General features: G+C 33.5%; 1 protein-coding gene across 5 annotated transcripts in view; it reads left to right on the top strand.

Annotated features, from left to right (window-relative positions):
- The window catches only part of Nbea (neurobeachin), a 643,202-nt gene that overhangs the window by 402,790 nt on the left and 214,113 nt on the right, over window positions 1–26,299 (top strand). For all 5 annotated transcript variants that reach the window (XM_074043550.1, XM_074043551.1, XM_074043549.1 and 2 more), the window contains one exon: window positions 11,177–11,320. In XM_074043550.1, coding sequence (XP_073899651.1) covers window positions 11,177–11,320 — 144 coding nt within the window. The remainder of the gene's footprint in view (window positions 1–11,176; window positions 11,321–26,299) is intronic.

Below are 26,299 nucleotides of genomic sequence, written 5' to 3'. Positions count from 1 at the left end.
ATATAACATGGTCTAACTTATTCTTTTGAATGATCACAATGTCTTGTACTTGAAAATAGATCATATTTAGGAAATACTTTTGTTTTAGATGATGCTTCATATTCTCAGAGAAGATAAAAATCATTTGGAATCAAAACCAGATCTTCTGTCTATTCCATTTGAAGCACACACATTTATGCAGTTCTGTGTGTTTTGACTCAATTGCTATTTATTACTTAAGTGATAATTGCTATTTTTACTTAATTGATAATTGATTAATTTCAAGACATATGCACAGTATTTTAAGCACATCATTCATTACTTTGGACAACATCATTGAAGGATGGGTTTTCTGTGGACTAGGTGTATAAGTTGGTATTTTTAAATTCTGAAATATGTTATATATATGTTTGTACTTTATTTCCACTTAGAGCATCAAATGATGGAAAAGATACAACAGTGACAAAAATTGAATCATTAGACTTATTGCTGAGTGGCATGTGACTAATTTAGAACACTATTCATGATCTTACTTATTTTAGACTTAATTTTTGATAATATATTTATAATAATTATAATTCAGTATGATAAATATTTACATTGAAGTATATTAAAAATACCAAGAGCTCAGTAAAGAGGACTGACTACTTAACTAAAGGTAACATATTTTAACTGCTATTGAAAGGATTAGTTGGAATCTTCCTACAACAGTGAATGGGAGGTGGCATTGTGGAGAAAGGACTACATCACACATACAAATGTACTCAAGGAATGAAGAATAATGCTTTATGATGAACACAAGATAGGACTGTAGGAAAATGGTATTTAGATGAGGCCAAAAAGAGAGCTTGGGAAAATATTGCACAGCTATTACAAGATTTTTATTTGGGAAAATGACAAACCATAGATACTAGGTGACATGCTAATGTGGTGGGTAGAGCTAAAATTTAACCCACATACCATTATCTTAGTCTGTAGTGTTGCTATACAGACCTTTGGAATTTTCCTAATAGCAAGGTTGTTGTTGAACATTTTCACACTTTAGAGTCTGCCATCCATAAAGACGAAACCTTAGTGTAAATCATGGGATATGTATTCCATGTCACTTATAAAAATATATTTTAATGTTTGGATATTTTTGTTTTGTCTTGTTTTGTGTAGCTCAGGCTGACCTTGAGCTCGAGATCTTCCTGTCTCTACTTCCCAAATGTTGGATCACAGATATGCACTGCCTCATCTCATTGTTTTTGGTGTTTTTAAAAGCACTGTAAAGAACCTATATCTGCCTCATCCCTTAGATAGGCTTTTTTCTTAATTAATGAGGTTTTTTTTTTTGTAAATTCTGCTTTTTCTCCATGTCTCTAAGCCAGTTCCATTCCTAACAAATATCTCCTACTTCTTTTCCCATAGACACAGACTTTTAAAGTAACTTTCCCACAGTAAACTTTATGACAGGCTTTACAAAAGAAAAACTAAGCATCAAATCCAAGGTTAATGTGGTCCAATACCAAAGAAGGCCTCCCCACCCTCTCAGCCCTCTTCAAGTTGTCCACTTCAACATTTTTTCATTATGAGGCTTGCCAAACTTCCCAGCTTCCATTCTGTTACCTGCCATCTATCCCTCTGGACACTTCCCCTCCTCCCTTTTCTGCCTCCTTCCCCTTTTCTCTTCCTCCTTTCTTTTCCTTTTCCATTCTTGTCCTTTCTTTTCTTTCCTTCTAGGGAAAAAAAAGCATTTAATGAAGGAAGAAATCACCGATTGTCACCCCCTTAAAGATACCTCTCTTTACTATTGTGATATATTTATTTCATACTAGTCTTTCTCTGTGCATATTTTGTTATAGGGACCAAACTCCATGCAATGCCCTCAGTCACAAAGCTGAATAGTGCATCATCTCTACTCATTATGATATTTATATGGTTCCAAACTGGCCCAGATTTTCTAAATGTTTCATCATGTTTTTCAACAAGTAAAATGTACCATGTAGTTTTTAACATAATCAAATCCTATTTAAAATAATTAAAAATCACCCCAACTTCATGGCTAATCAAAGTCCCACTGAGTAATACCCAGTCTAAAATAAGATTTGATATTTGCCATCATGTACATTCTTAAAATATATTTTGTCAAACCTCTAGCATAGAATACAGTTTTCTACCTTGGTTCCATTAAGAAGATTATTAAGTTAACATTTCATACTTATATGCTGCTTCACTTAAATTCGATAACATTTTCTTGCATTTTTAAATACATTTTTCTGTTTAAAAATGCTGTTTATGAATATCCCCTTTGTTGGACTTCTCTAAGAAATATTGCTTACATATGAATATTTTGAATTAGGAACAAATGAAATTCCGTTTTTGCTGTCAGAACCAAGTTAGAAAAGTGCATTTCATGTCTTTGAAGACCAGTTCACTCTATTAGCAGGCCTGTCAATGTAAACAGTGCCTTCCATTTCCACCTCTTGCTCTGATAACCTTTTCTGTGTTACTGTGAGGCAGCTCACATAATCAGAGCATATTGTCAGCTCACTGGAGTCGGAGAAGCATGAAATGAAAATCACGTTAATATTGATCCAGTTCTTTTACTTGCAAGTGTCCTTGATGTCCTTTTCCACTGAGCAATAACTGTTGCTGTTAGGTAGCCATTTTCTTCTCTTCTTTCTCGAATTCCAGTCAGTTGTTACAAACATAAGTAATCTGAATAAGAATTTAACACTTGGAATAATTTCTATGAACACTGAATCTTAATTAGTACCCACGTTACTAACACTCCATGTTTACTATGCCACTGCAACATTTACTTCAGCTTGTCAGAGGACACCCTGCCTGAAGGTATATATCAAGTTTAAAACAAAGTCTGTACAAGTCCCTCTTGGGTAAATCACAAAGATGTTGTACTCTAATTTTATGTAACATAATGATGTGCTGGACCATAAGTAGCATCAATTACTGATTAAAGACTACCATTTCTGAATTAAGTTCATAAATTTGATCCTTGTGTCTTGGGTTTTTAATTTTATGGTAATATAGATAATACCTATTTTTGATTCTTAAATGTATTCTCTGTCAACAAAAATTAATTGAAGAGGGGATCGTGGTTAGATCTAATTCAGACTTTAAAACCCTGAACTAAGAAAGGAAGAAGTTGATGGCTGAGCTTATAGATTTTATATCTGTATTTATTAAATTTGTTCAGTACCTACCTACTCAGAGTTTTACTTAAAGTGTTTGCAGTGGAAACCAGAAATGCTGTATTTGAAAAGAGTATGTTTCATTTATGAAAATGCTTTCATACAATGATTTTATATCAATAAAATGAAGCTTCTGATTCAGCATCAGATATAAAAGAGGAAGAAGATGTTTGAGATTTCTAGTCTTTCTTTTTAAAGTACTGTTTTACTCAGTATCATTAGCAGATTTTACCATTGGATTTTTCTACTAAATGGTATGCTTTCTTTTAAAAAATTCCTTTTCTTTTCTGTCCTTAACGTTCAATTAAAAATGGTTTGATATCATCATTTATGTTTCCTAAGTAAGGAAAAACTTTGTTCTATGCTTCAAAGTCAAACTTCAAATTTAAATGTGTTCCACGTAAACATCTATTACAGATACACTGGCCAGCATAAAATGTCTTGAGCAATAGGTTTCTCAGTATAATAAAAACATTATTTCATCTTTTCAGGAATGTTCAAAATTGTAAACTTCTCAGTAATGGATTGATTCATATGTATAACTGCATGAGATCATGCCACCATACCTAATGTAATTAGTTGAAAGGTGTATTTATCTTAAAATATTTTCCTTTTAGTAGAAGTTAAATATTATCATTTAGAATTACTAAAATCACTGGTCCATAAAGATATTTGTTGCTCTGACTTGAGTTTTAAAGAAAAACTAATCTTTATTTTAACATTTCCCAAAGTATTCATATCATTAATGCTTTTTAAAGAAAGTGTTTACATTTGAAAATCAATTGCAGTATTTTCTCTTACTTTCATAAGGGTAGATTTTGTCTAAGTATATTGAATGAAGATATATATTGAAAAGAATTTAACCTTTGCAAAACTGATTTCCAAATGTTTTAAAACATTAAATTCCTGATCATACATGTAAGTGAAGTTAAAATAAAATAAAATTTCCATTTTGCCAGTCTCCCTCCAAAGATCTCCTTTGAAAGATGTAAAAGAAGTCTATATTAAATGTGCTATCTTACATTAAGAAAGCAGAAGTTGTTTTCCTTCAAATATCCAAGATTGTAAATTTTTATTGTTAGGGTGACTACATACAAAATTTTAAAATATCAAAAATATTGATGCTTGCATACTTTTATTTACTAATAACTTTTAATGAATAAGATGGTATTGGGTGAAAAGGTTTTAAATGTAAGCTATTTGCACTCCATTCTACTTCATAAATACTTTGTAGTACCTGTGCTACCAGCTTTCTCCGTCCTCAGAGAGCATCCAATCTAGTGAAGGAGCTAAAGGCTCACATTGCATTGTAATGAATATAAACAGACTATTAGGTCAACGTGGTAGAAGGAAGTCTAAGTCCATCTGAAGGAAAGAAAACCATCACTGCCTGAATACCTGATGTTGGTTAGGCATTAGGCTAAGGCATTAGATTCATGTTTTATCTTATTTGAGTGTTAATTCTCAAATAGGCTGCTTTCATTTTCTCTTTATATAAATCTTGTGAAACATTTATTATAAACAGTAAAACATTGATTATGTTCTTGTTCAGTTTTACTTTATGTACTCAGTGTGGACTCTACCATATGAGCTATGCCCCCAGTCCTCAGTATACTATTAATACTCTTATTAATTTGTTTTCTTACATCAAAATTTTAACAAAACATTTTTGAAAACGTATCATGTAAATAATGTTCACACATTTCAAAATTTTTAATCATCCATTGTCTCATTTTAACTCTGCAATAATCCTGTAGGTTTTAGATTGAAAGACACACTTATTATTCCTCTTTCACAGACTAGAAATGAAGTTAAGAGATTGGCATTAATTTTTTTAAAAAATATGTTCCTAATGGGTTTTGAAGGAAATAGTAAAGATTAGTAAATCACACAGTCCAACTTCCTCATTTATGAGAAAACTGTACAGGACATGCAAAGAAAAATAACTGAACTAATGGCATATTACATGGTTAATAGGTGAATTGTTTATGTTTTCATGTGCTTAACCAATAAACATTTGTTGCCACTTTACTTGATGCTCAACATGGTAGAAATTAAAGTCCAATAAGAGGGCTGAGAATTTGACTCAGTGGTTTAGCATTTGCCTTGCATGCACAAGGCTCTGGGTTCTATTGCCAAAACTGAAGAGAAAAAAAGAAAACACTGAAGTCCACTAATACAATTTTTAAATAAAAGACTCAAAAGTAATAATGATAGTATATTATTACCTGTTTCTAAGATACAAAGGTTATACAGAGAAAGACAAGTTAGATAATTTCACTGAGAAGAAATGACATATGTCAGACTTGAAGGTTTGAGACAATACGGCATATTTAAGGACAACAGCATTCAGGTCTTGGGCCTCATGAGGTACAAAGAGGCCAAATAAATAAAGTAGCAACATTAAATAAACAGGGACTAAAGACTGGCAGAGTGCCTCAAGTGGTAGAGCACCTGCCTAGCAAGCATGAGATCCTGAGTTCAATCCCCAGTACTGCCAAAAAAAAAGAAATTAAACAGGTACCAAATCATAAGCCAGAGCTCTTGTATGTAAATTGTACAGATAAAAGAGGATTGAGAATATATTCCTGCATAGTTGATATACATACATAAGATAGATACATACATAGACATAGACACATGTATACATATATGTACATACAACTTTTTAATAAGTGACAAACTAAGCCATAGCTCCACATTCAATATGAATAATAGCATAAGGCTATGTTATGCTAAAACTAGCTTGTTATGGGGTTATAGTTTCTCTCTTTGTATGTTAGCCACATGTATATGAATTTTGGTGTATCTGATGTGTATTATTTTTTTCTTTATTAGTATCAATGTTTTAGAGTTCACTGTAGGATGATTCCTTAAACAGAATAAAGTGCTCCATGATGTTTTCCTTTACATAAATCACTTATATTTATCAGTAGAACATAGTATGAAAAGAAAATGAGCTAATTTCTTGACCTTGATTATTAGACTTTCCAGGTAGATATATTATTTGATAGTGTCTGCATGTGTCTAGATACCTTATATCTATATATGTATCTAGATATTATCTAAAGTGTCCAATTTGTCATTTCTGTATTTAACTGATTCTTATTTAAAATAACAATAAAACTATTTTAAATGATAATATAGTTGTAATAATAATAGTATAGTAACAATATAGGAACATCTTAATTGTCCTGTTAGTTTGGTTTTTAAAATAGTAAGACAAACCTTATGAAAGGAAATTTTTCAGGTAATGCAGTATTGTGTATTAGAGAGCATTTTCACATACACAGCTTCTTCAAGTATATATCTTTACTAATAAGTCTGTGTATAGAATGCTTTCCTGTGTTTGCTGTTTGTAACATGACAAAAAAGAAAAAACAAATATAATTTTGGATTAGATTTTGTGGCATTTTTTTTCTTCTGAAATTTTTTAACTTTATGACATTTTAATACTTTCATTTGAAATAAGCATACATGTCTATCCTATCTAGGTTTACACATAATTCACATTTTCAAATCTAAGGCATTCTGGAGGTTTGTGATATTCACTTGTTAATTTCTTGATGAATGGCTAAAGAGGTTATGAAGAGGTCCAACGTGTCCTCTGAAGATAGATGATCTGAAATATATTCTCTTCCCAATCAGATTTTGATTTGTTGGGTGATAAACCAATTCGTCCTAAGGACAGTGTTTACAAGCCTTGTAATGAGACAGCCCTCTGAGACCTTACCTCTTTTTGCCTGTAATTTTGATGAATGAAACTCTAATTCATAAAGGATATTGAGATTGAAAAGCTCCTAGATCTCATACAGTTTAATTTAGATAAATGTTTATTGCAATACCATAAACTCAGGAATTTAACTGAACTGCAAACTGTTAACACTTCAATAGAGATGATAAGTTCTGTGTATTGATAGGAATTTACTATGCGTCTTTTAAAGATACTGGTTTTTTACTTCTTTAAAACTAGAGTTAGATAAAATTGAAAGTTCCATATACATTTCAGAGCTGACATTTTCCTTATTGGTAGATTTTTATTTAGTAACACTAGAATAGTGTAAGCCTGCCTCTTTTTTTTCACATTGCTGTGATAAAAGGAAAAGCTGGCTTTATTAAGCTGACTCACACTTAAAGGACTTTATTATAGACTTCCTGCAAAGAATTGAGTTCCCTTTCATAAATACATAGATTTTCTCTCATTCACTCCAAACGAATTGAGTCACTATGATATCTTGGGAACTTCATATGTAAAGATATTCAGAGTTAACAGTTATGCCTCAGGTTATTCATTTATCCAGGATTTATAAGAGCTTGCTCCGTGCTAGGCATTGTGCTAAGTACTGAGATGACAATGATAGAAAAATGTTCTAGTCATCAAAGTCCTTCTGGGTTACTATGGGGATAAATAAGCAAATCATTACAATACCTGCAAATACTTTAGTAACAGGATTTATGGTAAAAACTTAAGGGAAAGAGTAAACAAATCTACCTTAAGAAAGCAGAGAAAGAACAGGGGTTGGGGGAGAAGGCAGGGAATAAACTTGAACTTCAGTTCAGCATGTTTGTGGCATACTTGCTGAGCGCCAGACACTGAGGCCACAGCCAAGTGGAGATGGCAGACACATAACAGATAGCACCCCTCCAGTGAGGCTGTGGCTGTGTTCTACACACAGTGTGAAAGTAAAGAGGATTTTATAGAGAAAGGCTCCTGAGGATAGTGAATTTTGAAAGGCAAGTAAGAAAAAAGCCAGACAAAGAAGGAAAAAGGGGATATACCCTACAGACCAAGTAACATTAGCACAGGTTTGTAAAACCATGACATATTTTAGAATATATAAGTAGTCTGATATTGCTGAAATGGGAGTGGTGACAACTAATGTGAGGTTCTTGATGAGAGGATGAGAGGCTTTAGTCAGCCATCCTCAGGAGCTTAGATTTTATCTTCAGTATAAGTCTTTCATTGAGTATTATTGATTTGGAGGAGTTTATATGCAGTATTAAGTAGGAAAATATCCCCAACTTGCATATTTATTTATTTATTGGTGGGACTGGGGTTTGTTTTTGGTTTTGTTTTTGGTTTTTATAGGGAGTTGACTCACATTAATTTCCTGTGCATGTGTGTTACTTTCTAGGTTAATTCTTTTTGATCTAACCTTTTCTCTAGTTCCTGGTCCCCTTTTCCTATTGGCCTCAGTTGCTTTTAAGGTATCTGCTTTAGTTTCTCTGCGTTAAGGGCAACAAATGCTAGCTAGTTTTTTAGGTGTCTTACCTATCCTCATACCTCCCTTGTGTGCTCTTGCTTTTATCATGTGCTCAAAGTGGGACTGGGGTTTGAAATCAAGCTTGCAAAGCAGTCACTCTACCACTTGAGCCATGCCTCCAGTCCATTTTTCTGTGGTTATTTTTTTTGGAGATGGGGTTCTTGTGAATTGTTTGAGGCTGGCCTCAAACCATGATCCTCCTGATCTCAGCTTCCCAACTAGCTAGAATTATAGACAGGAGCAACTGGCGCTTGACTTCAACTAATTTTTACAATAACCATCCTGAATAAGTATTGAGGGTGATCTGAGCAAGGCAGCTATTGAAGCATTTGGGCCAAAATAGTAAGTTGAGCTAGGGCAGTGGCAGTTCCCACATAGGATGAATCCTAGATTTTGGTTTAAGTGGTTTGATTTAAAGGGGAGAAGGAACAAGAGACAATAAATTCAGGGAACTATTCAGTTAGTATTATCAGGTAAGGATATCTAGAAATGTGGCTGTGAAGGACTTAGGAGAGACTTATGGGTTATTAATCATTGCATTTCCTCTCTGTTAAATGATGCAAGCTCTAAGTTTCTGTAATTAAGTTACTACCTAAGAAGCAATGGAGTTATAAAGATAGCTATCCCCACCAAAAATCAAATAAAATTAGGATAAGGTTCTGAAGCACTCAGGGATCTATCCTTAATCCTTTACTGCAGAACTAAGAATCATCTATGGTTCAATGAAAAAACATACATGTAACCCATTTTATTCCCTCCCCTCTGATGAGACATTGATTTGTAATGATAGTATTTGTCTCTGAAGTATTTTTCAAAATATGTATTTAACAGTCTGTCACTTTAAACTATTAAACTATACATTAACCATGTTCTTTTTTTTTTTTTTGGTAGTAGTGGGGCCTGAACTTGGGGTCTCATACTTTGCTAGACAGGTGCTCTACCACTTGAACCACTCCACCAGCCCTAACCCTGCTCTTTAAATGCATAAGCTGGAACTAGGATGACAGATAGTCCCTCAGCCAATCACTCTGCAGTGGTTTGGGGTGTAACTGTGTTCTTCACCATGTTTTTACTCTTCTCTGGCCTTTCTTTGAATCAGTTTCTTCATGTTTTAGGAAACAAAATTGGCCCTCAATCACTGACAAAAAGAAAAAAGAAGGGAGGGAGATGGGAAGAGAAGGAAGGAAGGAAGAGAGAGGGAGAGAGGACAGAGGGAGGGAGGTAGGGAAGAAGGATGAAAGGAATGGAGGGAGGGAGGGAAGGAGAGAGGGAGGGAAGGAGGGAGTCAGACAGGGAGGAAGGAAGGAGGCTAACACTGTTTTCACAAGTTTTCTGGCATGTAAATGCACTTCCACAAAAGCAGTGAAGCAAACATTAACAGGCACTGGGGACTGCCGGAATTCCTATGGTATGGGTCTGGGAGAATTAATCCAGAATGTTGTGAATTGCAGCTGGGGAGAATTTTGACCAGAGGTATGACATGATTTGGGGAGCAATTGCCTGTGTGCGCAACACTACATCACCTAGAACTATAATATAACAACACATAGGACTGATTTTGCTAGGCTCCCATTTCCATCTCACCAAATAAAATATGAAGGTGTTTTCCTAATTAATGCTGTCTTTGAAGCCATAGCCTAACACTATAGACAGAAGACAGTAAATTACAGTGTTTTCCTCCAAATTTAATTTCAACTTCAAGTGATAGGAAATAAAAGTATTTCTTAATCTACATGTATGGACATGTATCTGTATGTATACACACACACAATTTGTTTGCAGTTGGAACAACTTCAGACTCGTTATCCAAGGCAAGGTTTGAATGTAAATAATAGAAATATTTTTTAAGCAATGAAATCCACGGGGGATTCAAATACATTCATTTCTAGCCTTTACATTGATTGGCATGTTAATGCCAGGACATAATTTAATATTTCAATTTTTCTGCTTACTTTATATGCTTTTCATTTCAGTGTTAATATTATTTTTAATATTATTTTATGTGCCAAAATAAGGATATCATCCTAGAAAACCACTATTTATTTCATTAAGTGTGAAAGAAACATCTTTTATGAAGTAGCATCATTCCTAACTCCATCTTTCTGTGGCTCCCCAGTGACAACCATTTTTCCCCTCAGATATGAACACTTGCTTATTTTCTTCATATGTATTTCTACTCTCAAAAAACAGCTGATAAATTAATTAGTTAATTTTCAGAAGTGTTTTTAATTATGTAAAACTGTATGATATTGTGGATCAGAAAATCGAGTTTGAGGTGAAGTACAGATTTTTTTGTATAACATGTACTGATCTTAGAGTCACAAGATGCAGATTACAGCTCCCTCGCCAAGGCGCGTAGCTTTCATAGCCTATTTCTCATCTGTAGAAAGGCCTGTTTGGCCTTTCTCTCAGAAGACTAAACAAGAGAAGTTAAAATTGTTCTATAATTTAAAAGTAATAAAATAATTATTTCTCATACTAACTGAAAGCAAAACAAATCACTGTTTGCTGGGGCCCAAGTGGTAGAGTGCTTACCTACCAAGCAGGAAGCCCTGAGTTCAAACTCCAGCATTGTCAAAAATAAAAAAAAAGTATTATGACAAATATTTGCACTGGTGTAGTGGCTCAAGTAGTAGGGAACCTGCCTAGCAACCATGAGGCCCTGGATTCAAACTCAATACCACCAAAAAAAAAAAGCAATCACTGTGACCTAAATTATTATTTTTTGGTTGCATTTAGGCACTGAAGAAGATACAGTGAAGTCAAAGAAAGCATTCAGAAGTCAAGCAATAGTGAACCAGAATGCAGAGACAGAACTCATGCTGGAAGGAGATGATGATGCAGTCAGTCTGCTGCAGGAAAAAGAAATTGACAATCTTGCAGGTAATTTTTTAAATATTTTTCTTCTATTTGTCTATGGAAATACACAGTAGTTAATAAATTTAAAATCTGTATCCTGATGAATAAATGTACCACAGTGCTCAATCATGTGAATGTTAATAGTTTATCTCATTTTCTAACACTTAAGAGAGGACCCCAAACAAATTTTTATTTTACTGACAATAAATAGCAACAACTCTCTATGTAAAATATACAGTGTTTTGCATAGGAGAAATACCACATGGTATAAAATGTACACATATAACTGCTGTAACCCTGGGACATGGGGCAGGAAGATACATACCTTGACTTATATGTCTCTACCCTGCTAATAGCCATGAAGATAGTCCCTTCAGCCAGGTAACCATGGAATTTGCCATGTCCTCCCTGCTGCCCTTGCTGCCCTTCTGTGGAAGATCCCTTCCCACTGCTGGTTTTGTTCTCTGCTAATCCCTCATCACTAGCAGACATTTTCCCCTACCACCCTCAGTGTCACCTTGCCCTGGCTCTGGTCCAAGGTTAATTGAGGAGAGCATCTGCAATGACTAGATAGGGTATGTCTTAGAATATTGGCTGATAGCCTTTTTTGGTTTCACACCACTTTGAGAATCTGATGAAAGCAGATGACTTCATGAAGATCACGTATAACTGGCACAATTTCAAAGCACTCACTGCACCAAAGAAATTAGTCCGTGAAATCATATTCTAGATCCCAGGTTAAAAATTCTTGCTTTAGCCAGGCATGGTGGTACATGCCTGTAACCCCAGCACTTTGGGAGGTGAAGGCAAGAAGAGCACGAGTTTAAGGGCAGCCTGGGCTACATCTCAAGGCCTGTCTCAAAACACACACACACAAAAAAAAACAAACAAAAAGAAAACCTTACTTTAGATTCTCAAAAAGTGGCCACACATACACACACATGCACATACACAAACAAAAAACAAACAAAAAGAAAACCTTACTTTAGATTCTCAAAAAGTGGCCAAGTCTTGCCACTTTTCAACCCATAAGACATTGTAGTGCAAGGTAGCAAAAGATATGGCTTTACATTTGTCATTCTGTTTACAAAATCACACTTCTGTTTCCAGAAGCACACTGACAATGGTATGGCTGAAGAAGCCTTGGTAATTTATTTCTACCAGTAAAAGAGCTCTTTTTACTAAACAGATGTTACTGACGGTGTCATCTCATTTTCCTTCTTCTAGATTAAGAAATTATTTAGTAAGGGCTGGGAGAAGTGACTCACAGCTATAATCCCAGCTACTTGGGAAATAGAGATAAGGAGGATCATGGTCTGAGGCCAACCCAGGTAAAAGCACAAGGTCCTATCTGAAAAACAAACTAAAGCAAAAAGAGCTGGGTGCATGCCTCAAGTGTTACATCACTTGCCAAGCAAGTGGGAGGCCCTGAGTTCCATCCCCAGTACTAAAATAAAAGGGGAGGGAGGAAGGAAGGAGTTTATGTTCCTTATAAACCAGAATTCCTAGATTTAAGAAATCAGCCATTAATAAGTTTTCAGGCCATATAAGTGCATAACTTTTTTTGTTCTAAGAAATCATCATCCAGATTGTGGTTTACTCTGTCTCAGAAATTATAATTTTCAAAATAATGTGTTTCATATTCATATCTTATCCTAAATAGCCTGCTAATACTACACTGCTTTAAGAAAACTTTCCCAGTGCAGGAGAACTGAATCTAAATTAAACCCAAGAGATCACATAATCTATGTACAATGTTAATATAATCTTATACTTATTTGATGTCTCAGAAATATTCTATAAAATAGCAATTGCCTATTTCTATCTCAGAGATGAAAATTACAAGTTTGTTCTTTCATAGTTTTATTTAATGATATGGCTTATACATTATTAGTATAAGAAACATGCCAATCAAAAATACACAGTAATTAGAGTTTTCATATTTTAGATTGCATATGAAATACATCATGTCTATAATAATAATGAAACCTAAACCTGCTGATTAGCATAATTTATTTTCCTACTTAAAAAACCATTTTGATGATAGATGCACACAAATGAAGAAAGCATGTATTACAATTTTTCAGTATGCAATATTATTTAGTAGTGAAGTTAAATTTAAACAGAAAAATGTTCAAAGCCCCACTCCACCAGAAAAACAAAATAGGATCCATTTTTGTTTCTAAAAAGAAGGAAAAAAGGAAGGAGAGGATAGCTGCAAAATCTTCTAAAAGCCAGTGTTCAGATAGCAATATATAGGTAACCCATTTAATTTTCACAACAACCCTGCTACCAATTTCAGAAATGAGGATATGGAGGGCCAAAGAGGTTAAGTAATTTTCATAAAGTTAAAAATACATAAAAGAATGTCTTTCCTTAAAAATCTGTAGTACATGGTTTAAAATAAAATATACCAAATGATATCTTTAAATATATGTGTGGCTAGATGTGTGCATTTATGCATACTTTTTTAGCTTTTCTCAAATGATGTAAAAATGGGACTCTCTCTTTATTAACTCCATTTTCGCACTAACTCCATTATACTTAGAAGAGTATGAATATGCATGATAACTAATTTTAGCTTTATTTGTAGATAGTCTAGGTGTTGTACAAAATCCTGTTGGTAAGAAAAAATCTGATAAGTAATAGAATGCTGTTCTCACAACTTTACTTAAATGTTGACCCTTTTTCATGTTCTCTCCATTTTGTTTGCAACTTTCTACTTTTAATAAACATAAAATGTTCCACAAAGTTCTGTACCTTTAAATATCATACAATTCTCTGTTTTACTTTAGTTCCCTTTCTTCCCAAGCTTTTCATCTCAAGAGGCAAGTTAAATATTTGTGATTACTAATTATTCAATTTATTTTGTATTATAGTAGATGGCTAATATGATTAAAATATAGAAGTATCCCAATCAATTAAGTAATTATATTAATAACATCTAACTTAATTTACTCTAGTTGCTCTTTTAGTTTGTAGTGATTCACCAAAGTAAATTAGCACCTATGATTCCATATTTTAATTTATTAATTATATTTTTACTTGAAATAGAGAGTAACTGGCATAGCACAACTGATATTTTAATCTAAAATATCAATTATTTTAATTTGAAACTTAACAAGTTGCTTCCTCAAATAATAATTGAGCAACTGAAATTTAAGATTAACTCAAATTTATGTGAATAGACAAGTGAATGATTTCATTCAACTGATAGAATTGCATCCCATTAATGAAATGTATTTCATTTCTTTTAAGAGTGTCACATATGCTTAGTGATAAGAAAAATATTTTACATAACAAATTCCTTTATTGTTACATCCAAAAGTTAGCAATTTTTCTAATCTAATTTAGGGGATTCTGAGTTAATAAGGATGGTCCTTTATGTTTTATTATCAGTTCTATAAATTATAATAATTTTATTTTATATATAAACTGGTATTGCCAACAATGCCCCTATCCATTTAATTTGCAGTAAAAATTTTCCACAAGCTTAAATTAATATCTAAACTTTCTTCATCAGAAATTTCCTTTGCATCTCTATTCTATACCCTCCCCCATTTCCTCCTAGCATCTCTCCCTCCTTTTAGGGCCCATTTAAAATATGATGAAATAATCACCACATAAGAATTTTTTTGCAAACATTTTCTGGAAGCAGCTTTATTGAGATATACCTCACATATCATAAAAGTGACCAACTACAGAATTATGCAATCATCACCACAATCAATTTTAGAACATTACATCACCCCAAAAAGAAATTGTGTACCCTTTGGCTATCCCCCACCTGTTGTCTGTTTCCGGTCTAAAGCCCTAGACAACCACTAATCTATTTTCTATTTCTATATATTTGTCTGTGCACATTTTGTGTCAATAGAACCATTTATACAGTCTTTTGTCTTTCATATTTGGCTTCTTTCACTTAGCATGATATTGTTGAGGTATTGTTGGAATGGGAATATTCCATTGTGTGCATATACACACGCAACATTGTGTTTATTCATTCATTGATTGGTAGACACTTGTGTCATTTTCACCTTTTGAGTGTTATGAATAATGATGCTATGAACATTCATGTAAAGGTTTTATGTGAACATAGGTGTTCATTTCTCTTGAGTATACACCAAAGAGGATAGTTCCTGGATCAAATAGTAACTTTATGTTTAACTTTTTGAGAAATTGCTAGACTATTTACCAAAGTGGCAGGACCAATTTACATTCTCATCAACAGTTTATGAGAGATCTAATTACTCTACTTCTTTCACAACTCTTGTATTGTCTGTGTTTTTTTAATTCTAGCCACCCATAATATTTTGACTGCACCATTCATAACATATTTACCACATGAAGCCTCATAGTAAATAGGTTTTTGCATATTTTCTCTCTCCTTTTAGACTATAGATTTGTGAGTCAATGCTCTGTATAGCTATCCTTATCTCAACCAGAAAACACCCTTGTTCCTTCCTATTATTGCTTATACTCTCTCTACAACAAAATTAGAAATAAGGGCAAAATAGTTTCTGCTGGGTATTGGGGGGGGAGAGGGAGGGGGCGGAGTGGGTGGTAAGGGAGGGGGTGGGGGCGGGGGGAGAAATGAACCAAGCCTTGTATGCACATATGAATAATAAAAGAAAAATGAAAAAAAAAAGTAGCAACTTATATACTATTTATCTTTGAACCATGAAGTCTTCCCAATACAATTTCTTAAAAGACTCCTGCTGAACCTTTGGTAAAAGGTCAGTAAAATAAACAGGAGGGCTGAGATAATTAACTTACACCAAAAATTTTTTTTTAAACTTACTCAATAAACAAAACATTTAATAAGTATAACTATTGAATAAAGTATTAGGGGCTTAAATAATTATAAGATTATGTGCTTATACGTGCCTAACCATTCAAAAAAGTTACTTAGTTTATCACTTTTTTCCATAATAGGGACATAATTGGTTATGTTAATCATTGTTCCATTCTCAAATCTGCAAATCATGTCATTTTAACTAAATGTCTTTTAAGGCCACCATTTACAAGGTCAAGATATCACTGTTATTCTTAACAAAAAAAACTCTGTTTATCACATAGAAAAATCTTTCTGTCATCAATGGATTAATAGTACTTTGAATATTTAAAAAGGAATAGTTAAAGCCAGGTGTGCTAGTATGCATCTATAATTCCAGCTAGTGGGGTGGTGGAGGCAAGACACTGTCTAAAAAAAAAAGAAAAAGGCTATGTAAATAGCAAAACAGGAAGAAAGTGTTAAAATATAAGCTTTTATGTGAATTTTCAAAGTGGTAGGGTTATATCCTTTACACACACACACACACACACACACACACACGCGTCAAGAATCTGAAACTAATAGAACATGAATTAAGAATGCGAAAAATAAGTTGGGCACCAGTGGCTCATTCCTGTATTCCTAGTTACTTGGACAATGTGTTTTCAAGAAATTTTTTAATTGTAAACTGATCAAATTTTTCCATTTCTCATACTTGTCATTCTACAAAGTAAAATCAAGTATCAAATAATGAAAAAAGGTGGAAAGGGGAAACCATTACTTAGAATTTTTTGTAAGGTTGACTATTCCTACTTCCTAAAGTCTCTAACTTTATTTACTCACTTATTTACTTCCTCATTAACATTCATGCCTATCTAGTGAGCATGTATAGAATGCTGGTACCCAGACTGTGATGGAAAACAAATTCTCAGGAGAATTAGCTCAGCTAATGCTACCTCTCAGAAGCTCAAATAACCAGGAAGTTATGGCATATAACACACCTTCCCTAATAAATGAGAGTAGACAGTTTAGATAATCACCTACACATTTTAGACCTTCAGTGTTCTAACTTGGAATATCTGGACACTAGTGGCAAAATTGTTTACGTATTGAATGAAAGCTACCTATAGACTGAACTAGAAAGAAGATGGTAAAATATAGAACATATGGAAAGAAGGAAGAACTCAAGATTCTGGGAAAATAGAGTAAAATTAAAGAAACAACAGAATTCTAAAACCTAAGCATTTTTCAGAGAAGTATATCATTTTTATTAAAAGACTATGTGCCAAAAGCACAGATTTAACCTAATTGTTCAGTGTAATAAGGATAAGAATATAGAAAAGAATATGTTTGTTGCTACATACATGGATACACATACACACTGTCTCCCATCAGTCTGCATAGGCCTGACTACTCCATGCTGCACAATTCAAATATGGAGAAAGTAACATCTTTCCCTGACAAAACTAGTACTTTTTTTATTTAAAGATTCTTCCACATTTATTTTTATGTAATGTTTGTTACACAGTCTAACTAGAATTAATTCAACCTGATATTTATATTTAGGGAAAAATGTCTTAAACATTCTGGATTTTCTAAAATGCATCTTGCTTAGGCTTTCCCCCTTAATTTTTAAACCCATGTGTATTTCAAGGGAAATTTAATCCATATGTCCCTGACTCACTCACACTTAACTCATCAAAATGTTGTTTGCTAAAAGCTATTTGATGTTGAAAAAGCCTTATGAGTCTTTATAAGTCTTTTTTCTCTCTCTTTGAATTAGGAAGTTGTTTTGCCAGTCATAAATAGTATACCCAAAGGGTTCATATTTGGCTTTAAACACAGAATTCACAAAGCTCTTTGAGGCATTAACACATGCCCATTTCTTGCAAAACCTAAAACATTTAAACTTCTAACTTAAAATTTTTCAAATCAATTAAAGTGTTTTAAAAAATAAAAGCTTCACTTTCAATATCTAGATTTCTTTGCCCCTTCTCATTATTTTCACAGATTATATAAGGCTATTTTAAACCTGCAGGTTTTACTGTAGCTATATTTCTGGGTTTCCAAAAATGTATGTCTCCTTCACCCACGGATTCGATAACCTTTAAAATATTTTTAAGATACTCTTAATAGCAGTGACATCCCTGCTAACCTGGGTAAACTAAAAATACAACAAATGAATACAATTCAGCCATATTTGTTAGGCTTAACCATAATTCAAGTCATATATAACAGTCTTACATCTTTTTTTTTATTTTAAGAATAAGCCACCCTTGTTATAGGCAAGTGTTTCGCAAACCACAATTATTAGGTCTTTTCTTTCTAATACAGTGATCTAATTGAAATACAGTTTTTATTTTTACTTTTTTTTAAACAGAAAATGTCTATGAATTTATATTCATATTGTGAATCTGAAAAACAGAAGCAATAAACAACTAACCTATCCATAGACAGTGTCTATTTGTAGAAGACTAAGTTTTCAGATTCAGATTTTTTTTAAAAAGTATGTGAATGAGGATATTAATCACCTACTGAAAATATGAGTCATCTTGAGGAAGAATGTGAGATGAAAAAATTACTTTCCCATGGACAAATTGTGGATGTTAGCAACTTGGAGAGGAAAAAGAAGAAAGGTCTACATTGCCTTTTCACTGTCACACACAAGAGTGTCTGGTCTCTCTCTGGCAGACTTTGGCACTGATTCAAAGATTAGGTGAAAAACTGATTTTAGGACTGGAGGCATGGCTCAAGTGGTAGAGTGCCTTACTTGCAAGCAGGAGGCTTTGAGTGCAAACCCCAGCACCACGGTGGTAGGGGAGGCACTGATTTTACCACTACATTTAGGGCAGTGCTATACAAAAAGGCCAGTAAGTGTTTCTGCATACTGAGAAAATTTTAATCATTTTATTCCTATAGTTTGTTGCTTCAAAGCAAACTTGCAGCCTACTTAAATGGCCCTGAGGACTAGAATCTACATGGCAGTCATTATAAATAGTTGTTACAGTAAAATATGCTCTACTGATTCAAGTAATCAGACCAATAAAACAAGTCTAGACCTTTTTATCAGCAAATGAGAAGATAGTTAGACTGAGTTTGCTGCCTAAATATTGTTATAGATCATTTTTTGAGACAAAATATTTAGGCTATTTTATTGATCAGAAAATTAGTGATTGAATATTTTTTATTCAAAAGTTCTATTGATTTTTTTCTTCTCATTTTAAGTCACTAACTTAGGAAATAGGTAAATGTAGCCACAGTGCTCTTCCAGCTCAGTTTGCATACAAAACAGGAATGTTAAGACCAGGTATCACAGAAACTTAAAAATAAACAAATAAATGTATTACAACTAATATTAGACGTCTAACTAATGTTAGACCGTCTCCATTTACCAGCTAAATTTTTGGGGGAGGTGTGAGATAGATAAAAAAAGAGGTAAATATGGATAGGGAAATGGGGCTGGGAGATGAAATTGACATCTGCTAAGAGAAAACAATAATATATAGGCTAGTAACTACAATCTGCAACTTAGAAATTGTATTTATTTTTAATATGTAGAAGTCTAACAGTGGGGGACACTAATTCTTGATCCCATACTAAGCAAAGAAATGAGCCAAGATTTAACTCCACTCTTCCTTCTGTTTTCTAAAGACCTTCTTCATTCCCCTACATCAGTAGGATTTTATTCCAAGTTGTAACCCTTTGGTGGGTTAAAAAATCAATTAAAATGGGTTATTACCAGCATAATTTGTAAATGAGATAGAAAAGAGTAGATTATAATAGAAAAATGCCAAAAATCAACATCATAAAAACAAGAGTTGGAATGACCTTTTGAGCCCTTATTTTCTGATGCCAGACCCTCAACTTCACTCCATTTGAATGAGGTTATCTAAGTAAAACAAATACTGAATATCTGCTGTCTGCAAGATAGTAGGTGGAAACTTGCAGTAAAAAGACACAAATGATAAAAGTTCCTGTTCTCAAGGATCTGTTCAATTGGGTTAGTTTGGATATGCAAAATTTTCCAAAAGATGTAAAAGTCTGAAATTTGAGAGCCAAGTTGGACTTGGATTTCATAATTAAAATCACTAAAATCACCAGGGAAAATGAGAATATGTACAGCAAAGAGCAACAGGCAACGTCAGGTCCCTTGTGGAACAACAAGGCTTAAAGGTCAGCCAGTGAAAGAGCCCATCAGGAACACCAAGAAGAAAGTCAGGAAAAGAGAGCCTCCTGTGCTCCAGAGGTCAAGGGCTCTGCTTCAGCAATTTCACCCTGACGTTTCCTTGGAATACAGGTATTTTTAAACATGTTAATGAGAAAAATGTGTTTGGAAATTTCTGGTTTCAAAAATACAATGGTATACAGGCTTTTTTTTTTTTTTAAATGGTATACAGGCTTTTTTTTTTTTAATGGATGGTGTTTTCCAAACACCGTGGCCTCAGAATAGGGCGAGAGTGAAGCCAAAGAAGTGAATAGGAGTAAGAAACTAAGAGAGACACTGAAGATCAGAGCTTAAGCAAAGAATGACAGAGATAAGAGAAGAACTGGAGGTGGCTTGAAGGGTAGGATCAAGAGCACAGGTAAGGAGAGTAACTGGCTTGCACAGAAAGAAAGATGTATTTGCTGAAAATGGAGAAAGAGAAAGGATAAACGCGGATGCAGAAAAACCTAGATAGAGGAAGAGGTCAAGACAAATCACAAAATTTGATTCTCCAAAAATGAACATTTCATTTCTTGTGTAATCAAGATGGACAAATGTAGTCAGATAAACTTTGTAGGAAAAGGATATATGTTTATCCATCTTCACAAAGGAATGTGTGACCCCCCCTCAATTCAGATATGACTGCCGTAGTTCCACCCCTCTACCCTCCCCCCAAAAAAGGAAATCAATACTCTTCTGTGAATGTCCATAGAATTTTTTTCTACCCCTTTCTTAGTGGAAGGCAGAATACATAATGGTCAAATACCCCAACTTTGGAATCAGGTTTGGACCCTATCACTACCACTTAGTAGTTGTATGTCCTTTCCTAAATAACCCTCATTCTCATCTGTAAAATGGAGATAAGAGCAGTAGCTGTCACACAGGGTGGTTAAGAGGAATAAATAGGATTAATTAACTGAAGTGCTTTACATAATGTTTAGTTAAGCTCTTTCTCCCATATGTCATAATTATTCCTGTACTTTTCTTATTTTCACCTTATACTATAAGGTCTAGTTGCAAAAATCCATGTCTTATATTACTGAATTCCCACTTACTGCCCAAAACAACACACAGCATATCCAATAATTTTTGTTAAGTACATGAATAAATAAATACTGAGTTAAATATGTCTCTATGCATCTAAATTGCAAAGAGAAAGCAAATTACATACTAGGAAAAATGTGGCAGTCATAAAATTATGTCTTTTTTGCTGAGACTGAGATTTGAACTCAGGGCTTCCCTTGCAAAGTGGATGCTCTACTACTTGAGCCACACTTCAGTCCATTTTACTCTGGTTATTATTTTGAGGGGAGATGGAGTCTCAAGAACTTTTTGCCTGGGTTGGCCTCAAACATCAATCATACCTATTTTAGCCTCCCAAGTATTTTAAGATTGTAGGCATGAGCCACTGATGCCTAGCTAATTATGTCATCTAAAAAAGAATAGTGAATTCAACTATGATATATTTGATACACTGTAAAAACCTTTGTAAAAGCTACATTGTACTCCCACCAAGCACAACTATAAAGGGAAAAAAATGAAATAAAATAAATAGTGTACATGTGACATAGGACCAATCATAACTCTCATTGGTTTTTAGTATATTTTTTCATTTATGTTTTCTTTAAAATGCTGTATCTTTCATATTTCTAAAAAACAATTTGAAATTGATTTCTTAAAAGTATAAAAGATAAAATATGTTATTTTAAGTGGCCCCTTAGTATATCATATAGGTGCAATAGTGCTATGTTATTTTTGATAATCAACTACATATATATGACAGTACTGGATTAGATGGAGATAATGAATCTGTGTTCAACTAGTTTGTGCCAAATGGGATAAACAGACTTGTAAACATATATAACACAGTCTATTATAAGGACTCCAGTAAATATGTGCCTGGGAAACAGTAGGAACAGAAAGACAAGAATTTAGTCCAACCTGGCATGCAAAGACTTACTTCTCCTAGTCCTACAGATTTAAATCATATTCTCTGGTTTATTCACTCATCAGTCTACTAGGAATTTACTCTTCCGATCATTAAAAGGCTCCTAGTGCCATAAAAAGAGTCATACCCTTCCAGAAGGTAAAAAATGTATTCCATATGTTGAACTAAATGTAATATAACTAAAAACACAAATCTCAGCTAGCTCACCTATTAAATCAGAAGGCAGGGAATATTATAACAGTGAACATTAAAACTATCAATATTTTTAATAATTTTTGTTTGAAAATAACTCAGTACTATTTTACTTAAAGTATATGCTTTGCAAACTTTTGCTTCTATTAAAGCACTCATTGTCATTGCAGAAAATGCACTAGTTTTGTTAGTTTTTTTTAATATGAAAAAATACATGTCCACATAAATTGAAAAACAAATGGTAGGTGAAAGTCAGAGACTATAAAATTGTCTCTCAGTTTTTTTGTTGTTGTTCATCTCATCATTATTTATAAAAGTAACAAATCACAGCAACATAAATAACCACTAACAGTAGAAAAATTGAATTTTTATCTTTTCAGTACTTTTAAAAATTATTTTAGACACATCAAATAAGATAATATTTGTATAAAAATAGATGTTCTACCAAGATTAATAAACATTATGCTAAATTGCAATACTCAATTCCTCCACACCTGTGTCAAACTGTGGCTAGTTGAATGTTTGTAGCAATGGGTTTACTACTCAGATCTCATAAGATTAATGCATGTTCTTAAGCTCCTGTCTCATTTTGTACAATAATAATCTCTGGAAACCAGTGAACTGTAAGGATAGACTGTGCTCAAGAAGTCACTGATGAGCGTCCAAAGATGACTTCTTGGGTACAATATAGAGTATTTATAATGAATAGTTGGGGACATTGTGTACGTATGTTGAAGAAAGAATTGTGCTGAAATTTAAATTCATAACCCTTGAGTTAAGCTTTCTATGAGTTGTCAAGTTATTCTTAATTCAAACAAAAACATTCTGTAACTATTTCCTTGCAAGTAAGGTGTCTGAAAATTTCACAGGATCATTACTCTGATAATTTATTTGAACAACTATCAATATCTCTGCTCATAAAGAAAATAGCCACTGTCTAAGGATTTTTATTGCTATGTTTTTTTCCCCCTTAAGGCAATGAAAATGGCTAAAACCCAGGGAACTACCCTGGACAACAGAAATCTAAGATTCTTTGCAGTAATTTTCTAAGACCACCCCTCTCCCCCGGGGATATACACAAATGCTTCTACTTTCTTAATGCCTAAAGCTTTCTTAGATTTTCAAAACAAAATTCTAACTTCCTCATATCCTTCAGTAATTTATTTTATTCCTTTAACTCCTTGGGAAAATGTTTTCTTTAAATGGAGAGTGCCATACTTGAGATAGTAAAAGTCCAAAGCAGTGATAAGTACTTTAGCTATGTTCAGTCACTCATACTGAGTTATTTCTCTACAAATTTTATCACATTATAAAAATGATCATAAAAATTTACTCCCTGGTTATATTTTTGTTTAAATATTTTTGAAATAATATCCTTTTACACTGACTATAAGGACTTTTAGATTAGTTTTAGCTCTTCTAAATAATGTCAGGATTTTACCAAGATTAATCAATGTTTATTATCCCAAAACAAAGATCTTTTACATGATCTGGAAGAAAACTAAACGTGTGGTTTCAAAGTAATTGAGATTGGAGAAAATCCATATAGCTAATAAAACTTGTATCAATATTAAGCTAAGTTTAGGAAATATTCAAGTTATTCCAAACTACATTGTAACTTCATGTACCTTAATAAAGTTTTGTCAATTGAATGTCATATCAAATAATTCCAACAATCCCAGTTTTAAACTTTTAACTTTTTCTCCATATTTATTCTTTGATTTGCTTTATATTAAAACTTGTAGAGAAGCTTAGCATTGTTTGAAAATTTAATTGCCATAACTGCACTTTAATAGCTAGGATGCTATTGACCCATCTAAAAAATGATTAATTCCTGCATCAGAAAAAAAGAAAAGCAGCCATGACCTTTGGAAACAGGCCTGACCTACATGTAGGCCTCTGTGTTGTTAGGAACTGGCCTGGCGCTTATAGCTAAGCCATACAGTTCTTCTGTTGAATATAAACAACATCACTTCAGACAAGGTCACAGGACGATGATGTGAGACAAAAAAAACAACTTTATAATTTTGTCTAAGCTCAGACAAAAACAAGGTCACTGTGCACACCACACAATACCAAACATCCCCCTCTCCTGGCTAATATGAGTAAATGCTACTTTCCAATTACAGCTTTAGCCTACCTCTAGTCTTCCCTCTAAGTAAGATTTGTTGAAATAGCCAATCCCAGAATTATCCCTGCTTCCTGAAGAGCCCAGTGGACAGCAAAGCTGTGTCTCCTTGAACCCTTCCCCAAATTGCTTAACCAAAATCCAAATCTTTCAAAGAGTCCTTTGACACCCTGATTCCCAGAGTTGCCAGTCTCCCTCACTGCAATGAGCAGTAAACCCAACTTGTTCAACTTCAGGTGTGGTCCTGGTGGTCTTTGAAAGTCAACAATGACAAGTGTATACCACAACATTTGTGAATAGTGGAGTGTTAGTTAAATAAAATATGAGAGATTTTTATAAACTAAAGTTCTAGTAAGATGTCAATGTATCAAGAGTTCTAGGTTAGGAATTTTGATTTTCAACAGCATAATCCAAGCCCACACGTTTTAACATTTTCCTTTTAAGATATATTTAATGAACAGTTCTCTTTTCAAATACAAAACATTTGTACTTTCTATTCTGAGTACACAAAGAGGTTTACTATCTCAACTAATTAAAGACCTATGGCCCTAAAGAGAAGTCCATTCTTGTCAAGATTCTTTTCATTATGCTTGGGTGATCTTTGTTCTAATTCAGATTTTAAATTAACATTTAAATTAATGGCAGTGTACCTGACCTTTAAAAAATAGTAGTGGATCCATATTCATTATACTGTCAAGTATAAAAAGTAAATAACATTTTTCCTTTTAATTACGACTTTAAATGGTGGAATTTTAAATTATTGTATGCATCAGTACAATAGAAAGAGGATTTTTTTATCCATTTGTTGAATTATTCTTTAATATCATTGCTTCTGTGTGTGCTGAGGATGTTATTATAATGTATGCTTTTATTACTAGAGTCCCAATGGAATGAATTTACAGTCAGTCCCCAGCTCACTACACCAGGCCTTTTAGGAGGTTTAATTTGTAGATATTTAAGATCTCCTGTAGAACAGAATCAGCTGGATCCCATCTCCCTGCTATCTCTGGATGCCTTTTAAAGTCTTTACTTGGGAAGAAACCGAGTTTTTCAAATAACCAGGTACCATATGGAAAATCTGTTGGTTTGTGATTGTGCTTTATGTAAACATTTTAATATGTGATCCCTAAAATCCAGGGTCTCCCCCAAAGAGGATTAGAGCATAATCCCCTCTCTCTATTGCTGTAGTGGATTAACTCTGTATTCTCTCTGTGGCTGGTTTGCTCCCTGAAGGCTACAACAAAAAAAACTCAGTGCTCCTTAAACATGCTATGGAATGGAAGTTGTAATTGGAGATTTCCAAAGTACAAGGGGGGGGGGGTTGACACACTATTTAAGGCTGAATATTTCGTGATGTGTCTTTCTTAAAGACTAATTTGAAGCCCTTTTAGAAACTTCCAGAAAATCCCAACTCAAAAGAACGAAATTGGAGTAGAATCAAAACGAAGTGCAGTTGTCCCCTTTCAGAAACGCAGAGAAGTTGAGAAAATGTGTTCCCTGTTAGAAGTTCATGGGTTGTGTACTTAAAATTCTTAATATATTTCAGTAAATCGGTGAATATGGTTTTGATAATTCGTTTCATAATTTTTCCTCAATTTCCCAATTTAATTGTTTGGATACGTTACATTAGTTTTTAAGAGACATAAGCGGTTCGCCATTTTTAATGTTTTTGACCATTTTTCGTCTCCAAATGCTAGAAACCACTGTTAGCCATAAATCACTAGTCCTCTGTATTTAGAATGAAGACTTTTCTGAGA

This window comes from Castor canadensis, chromosome 10, assembly GCF_047511655.1.
Source record: "Castor canadensis chromosome 10, mCasCan1.hap1v2, whole genome shotgun sequence".
In the NCBI taxonomy this organism is placed as follows: domain Eukaryota; kingdom Metazoa; phylum Chordata; class Mammalia; order Rodentia; family Castoridae; genus Castor; species Castor canadensis.
The sequence above is the reverse complement of the archived record's forward strand: the minus strand, read 5'-3'. Positions and strand labels throughout refer to the sequence as shown.